The 6,000-nt window shown below is 41.1% G+C and overlaps 1 protein-coding gene across 1 annotated transcript in view; it reads right to left on the minus strand.

The window, feature by feature from the left end:
• The window catches only part of LOC145989438 (katanin p60 ATPase-containing subunit A-like 1), a 96,562-nt gene extending 92,134 nt beyond the window's left edge, over positions 1–4,428 (minus strand). Inside the window, exon 1 of the mRNA XM_083124781.1 lies at positions 4,248–4,428. Within this exon, the coding sequence (XP_082980907.1) occupies positions 4,248–4,351 (104 nt within the window). The 5' untranslated portion in view covers positions 4,352–4,428. The remainder of the gene's footprint in view (positions 1–4,247) is intronic.
• Between the last annotated feature and the right edge of the window lie 1,572 nt (positions 4,429–6,000).

Raw genomic sequence — 6,000 nt, forward strand, 5'->3', positions numbered from 1 at the left:
ATATATATATATATATATATATTTGTGTGTGTGTGTGTGTGTGTGTGTGTGTGGTTTCTTTGTTAGCGTGTCGCCTTATAATCAAGGAGTCCCGGGTTCGATTCCCTGTCGAGCAAAATTTACGAGACGTATGTGCCGTTAAGGCAACTAGTACAAGCATGAATGACATAGAAAAGGAAGAAAGTTTAAATAAACAATATGTAACTTGCAATTTCAACAAGAATCTTGGAATAACACGTTATTATTTACATCAAATGACCTTGTATGTTCTATATCGACGCCTGGCAACTACGACTATCATTAAAGCAATTGGGCGGATAGGAAATTGACATGTCAATACGATTCGAAGGCCAATGTATTACTAACACAAACAAGAGACGGTCTGGTGCCACAAAGCACGCGCAAGGTTAAGTGGAATACGGGAAGGCCATAACAACCATGTGGAATTTCACTCCTGTTTCTAACACTGCTACTGTTATGGGCACAGACTTTTCTCCAAGGTATCTGAAGAGGCGGAGCGTGCCTTTTTGAAACCTACCCGAATATTAATTTACACGTCCGTAAAATATTGTGTGTTGTGAGCATCAGGATTTTAAAATTTTCTTGACTTTTGTAACTTTCTCGCTCTATCGAGTTTTCGAAGGCGGCGGACAATATTTATAATTCGTAAAATTATCGTATTGGTATCGAAATATGTTTATCAAATCGATAAATTAACACGAGCGATTGTATTTTTGTGAAGATTATACATTTACCTGCAAGAGTGCATATTTCTTTTCAATATGGCACACCATAACTTCTAGTATTCTCTACTTCAATCAATATTTTAATTATCCTTTGATGGTGACAATTTTTAGTAATCGCTACAGTAAATTTGTATTTGTCAACCTTAAAAAAACATATATTTCAACACTAAGATGAGCATTCTACGTGAACTATAAATATTCAAGTATCCAGGCGCGCCATTGTGGAGAATGGCGTTTAGAGAGAAAAATCCCAAGCTTAAAATACCTACTAAAGAACATTTTAAAGCTAATCCCAGAAGCAAAGAAACTCTCTTCACATATTAATGGACCGTCGTTGTGGATTCTACACTGTATATATCATAATAGCACATTCAGAAACAACTTTAGTGTGTTCTCCCTCATTCCATTGAATTTCATAATATCTTTATTTAGTTTTGTAAGAGAACTTTGCGTATTCTGTATAATAAATGCACACGTACTTAGCTTAAAATGTGCCACACGGATAATATTAAACAAAGTCATCAAAACTATAAATACTTAAGAAACATTTATTTGTATTTTTTCATTAAATTGCAAGCATTTGTTTCCGTTTTAGTAAAGGAATGTTACAGTATTAACCCTGTGGAAATGAGTTTCGGAGCCAGCTCTCAGACTTTCCCCTAAGGCAAGGGTGGTCGATAAAAGGCGCTATACGCAACCCTTACACGAAAGAATATCACGCAATACAGAATGCCATATTGAATTCCTTTGGCTGCAACCATTGCACATGAAAGGGGGGTTGAATAAGGGTGCAGCGGTCAACGACACCGTATAAGTGGTTCAGCAAAGTCTACGCTCGACTTGGACGTTTGGCGACAAAGCCTCGGGTACTTTCGGCATTTTCCGTAATGTTTTTTTTTTTCCAGTCTCGGAAAATTTGCCTCGAAGTGCTGTGTTAACTCTCTATTATTTTATCCTACACAAACACACCGACACACAGTGGAATTTCTCATGATGTTGGAGTGGTTAGCACAACGCGCTATGACACCAGGGGTCCAGGGTACGAATCCCGCCCTGGGTGCTTTTTGTGAGTGTCCCTTCATCAATTTCATCATATCACCGCTAATTCTCATCTTCACGATTAGCCAAAAGTTGCAGAAAAGCGATACAAAATAAACTAAATCAATCAATCAATTTCTCATGATGTTGAAATCTTGGGAAGAAATAATATTCCCTCTTACTAAATTGTGAAAATACATGTTCTTGTATGTTATATATTACCTTGCGTCGGCTCCCATAAGACTCTCTACTATTCTATAGGGTTTTTTTTTGGTCTTTTTCTCGGGTTCGTAATTTGAAAATAACACATTTCCGGATCCCTTTTGACACATATTTTTCCTTTTCTTCCTGGGTGGAGAAAAGCCTCCTAATTTTTGGCCAGACCTTTGAAACTTTGATTTGATTTTTTTGATTTGATTTAGTTTATTTTACTTCGCGTTTTGTGCCTCTTGGCTAATTTGCGAAGATGGGGATGAGTGATGAAATGATGAAATTGATGAATGGACATTCACAAACAACCAAGCCCGACCGGGATTCGAACCCGGGACCCTTGGCGTCGCAGCGCGATGTGCTAACCACTCGGCCACAGGGTCGGGCAGACCTTTGAAACACCCTGTGTGTTCGTGTGTGTGTGTGTGTGGGTGTGTGTGTGTGTGTGTGTGTGTGTGTGTGTGTGTGTGTGTGTGTGTGTGTGTGTGTGTCGAGTTATAATTTGATGATCTTACACAATTTGTTATTGCACAGAAAAAGAAGGCAGGAAAAGGACAATTGTGAAATGAGAATCGTAAAAAATTAGACAGAATGGACAATTGAAAGTAAGGAAAAGATAATTAGATAAATAGAGAAGTGCAAAGAAAAGAAAAATAACATATGAGAACACGGTGTAGTCATTAATGGAATTGTAATTTTCCAAAACGATTATTAGACAGTCAGACGCCTCGTTAGGGCATCTGACGGTCACGTGGATGGACCCGGGTTCCCAAAGTGGATGATATCAGGTAGTGTCTTTTCCCGTTAATGTCCCCACATAAGTGCTGTAGTGTTCACCCAGCCTCTCTTATTGGAGTACCTTACGGGATAAAAGGAAGTCGAAGCATGGTGCTGTTCACATCACCTGCACTATTGTGGACAATGTGCGGAATCCTACCTATTACTAAATATTACCTCTAGAAATATTATCGCCTTTACCTTTCTTTTCAAAAGAAGACGTGTGTTTATGCATTTACATACATATAAAAATCTCCCTCCTGTACAGCCTGCAACATGCCGTACAGACATTGGGGATGTGGATATTTGGCCACACGCACGTGGACATTTCTGGAGATGATGTGATCAGCACCACGCTCCGGCCGGGAACCGTTTATTAGAGGGCGGGTAAACCGGAGAGGGAGAGATCCTCACCTCGGAAATCGAACCGGGTTCTCCCACGTGACAGTCAAACGCTATACTAACTGGACCACAGCGGCTCGCACACAGGTACGTACAGTTAACAGAAATAAAAATGGGACAATTACATCCTTAAATGCTCGCTTCCCTGCAAGGCTCTAAGTGTTGCCTAACTCTACGGATATAACTGGATTTTAATAGCAACTTTTCAATGGCAACTTCTACCATCGCCGTAGAGATAGGCAACACACATAACGCCTTGTAGGAAGTGAGTATTCCTGGATCTAGGTGCCCCACTTTTATTGTCGGTGACTGTACACAGAAAAAGGGAGGGAGAGAGAGAGAGAGGAGGAAAGATCTGCATATCTGAACAACATTTTCATTATTCCAAGGTATACAGTATTGGGTAACTAACGCACAAGAAGTTGAGACACCTCCATAACGTTTGAGTTTTTGTCTTTAGTCCACTACATGCACAGGCAGGTTGATCGGGACTGAACCTACAGTTTATAGTGGGATCCGAAGCACTATGTGACTACACCGGGTATCGAACCTGGGACCCTTCGATTACAAGGTTTTCTCCAAGGATGGTTCTAATATTTGCAAATTTTAATGATTTTCTCTCTATTAATTTAATTTTTAACCTTATCGTCATGATTAATCGGAAAATACTTAGACCGTAAGTATTTTTTTAATTTGTAATGGTGATAACTTATTCACCATACATACATTAAGGATTAAGTACGAGTGGAAGGTGTATATTACCTTACTTCCAATTGGAACATGTATCTACAGTCTGTCCCAGGATTCTGTGGAGCAAAGCAGTGTGCGCTGCTGCAAACGTCTGGGAGCGGCTGCAGTCGCCCCCCCCCCCCCATGCACTCACTTCCTCTCACGCGTTCATCGGCCTTGTAATCAAGGGGTCCCGGGCTCGATACCCGGTGGAGGCACATAGTGGTTCGGATTCCACTTTAAACTGTAGGTCCAGTCCCGATTAGCCTTACTGTGCACAAAGTGGACTTGAAACACCAACTCAAACCAAACCAAGATGCTCAAATACCGAGACTGCACGCTTACCTCACGGGTGGCAAAAACGACGGAGGGGCCGGCAGCATGGGCAGCTGGGCGGGGTAGATCCTCAGCTGTTCCTTTGTCCGAATCATCTCCCTCTCGTCGTCCATCTTGCTATCACGACTCCAACAGGTTGCGGATGTCGCTAAGAAAGTTCTCGAGCACGATCGCCAGCCAACACCTCCGATTCACGGCATGGAACTGAGCTACGCACCATCGCCCGTGAGTTTGTTGATGTTTGCGTGCCTCAACCCCCCTTTCCTCCCTCGATCGTCGGCATGACACGTCATCCCGCTATAGATTATAGCCCTGCCCCTCTCGTGGTGGCTGACCCACTTCGACCGTTCTTGAGTTCCCCGGCAAAACAATTCAATATATGCAAATCGCCCGGCAACGGGGGGAGGGGGTAATCGGGGGCTTCCATCGATGGGGAACAAGGTCCACTCCGAAGCAAGGTTCCCTGTTTTGTTACACTTTCTCTGAAGGTCACGTGTGGTCGCTCGCCCCAGAATTTAACGAAGATGCTTGTCTTCTTGAAAAATTGATGTTTTTTTTTTTTCCAAGTCACCTTGACCACGTTTAAGAAATGAAGCTGTATCCGGATAATTTGGAGGAAGAAATAGACAAGGTCTAATTTTCGAGGCACGTGTTTGGAGTCAAATTTTATTAACCCTTGTTCTTCATCGAACATGCAAGCATGTTCTGGCCTTAGGCTTTCGTCCAAATTTTAACAAAAATCTGTTTCATATTTCTTATCACCTTCTTCAACTCACATTCTACTCTATCCTCCTCCTGTCTGTTATGTTTCTATTATTGACCTCCGTGGCGGATGATTAGCACAGACCGCTACGACGCCAAGGGTCTTGGGTAAGAATTGCGGCCTGGGCATGTGAGTATCCTTAATCAATTGCATCATTCATCATTCATCCTCAACGTCGCGATTAGCCAAAAGTGGAAGAAAAGTGACGCTAAATATAAAAATATAAAATCATAAAAGCTCGAATCTTGCTATACCTTACTGTCTTACATTGCAAAACTCAATGTATGTCATATCACTCTTAACTAATTCACCACAGACTCTCTTCTTTGAACTGCTCCATTTTACATGTATATCTCACCGGCTACAGCAACCAATAGATGAACTGATTGTGTCTTAAACAACTTTTTGATAGGTCTAATGGATATAATCTAATAGATTCCTCACTTCCACATCTTGAACTGTATTCTTGCAGGCTAACGAGGCTCTGCCGTATGGACTCACAGGCAGTACGATCCTATGTGGAGCTTGTATTATCCCTTCTTCCATCTTATCACCATTCAGTATCATCTACACAATTTAGCCAAAAGTGACAGAAAAGGGAAGTAAAATAAATCAAACCCAATCAATCTACGACAATAGATTGTAATGTGTAAGATACTTTATCATACTGGAGAATTCTTCATGTGATGGTATTCTAAATTATTAATAAGGAGGGGAATGTGTTATTTCGCCTTAAGTTACAGCGTTGAGAAAATACTGTAGGCAAGAAACTATTGATAAAGATGACAGAATTACTGCTACAAAGTATAGAGTGGTGTCGAACCGATTGATACTCAAATGCCTATAAATAATGGAATGTGAAACAGGAAAAATTTGTGAAACCACCTATCGGCGGATTGAATTTGCCATTTATTATCCAAACCTTATTTTTTTGAAAATTACGTCGCAGAGAGATGGACTCGATTTAAGTCGATGCATTTTCGCAGGCGTTCCTAGAAT

This window comes from Lepisma saccharinum, chromosome 6, assembly GCF_977018435.1.
Source record: "Lepisma saccharinum chromosome 6, izLepSacc3.1, whole genome shotgun sequence".
In the NCBI taxonomy this organism is placed as follows: Eukaryota; Metazoa; Arthropoda; class Insecta; order Zygentoma; family Lepismatidae; genus Lepisma; species Lepisma saccharinum.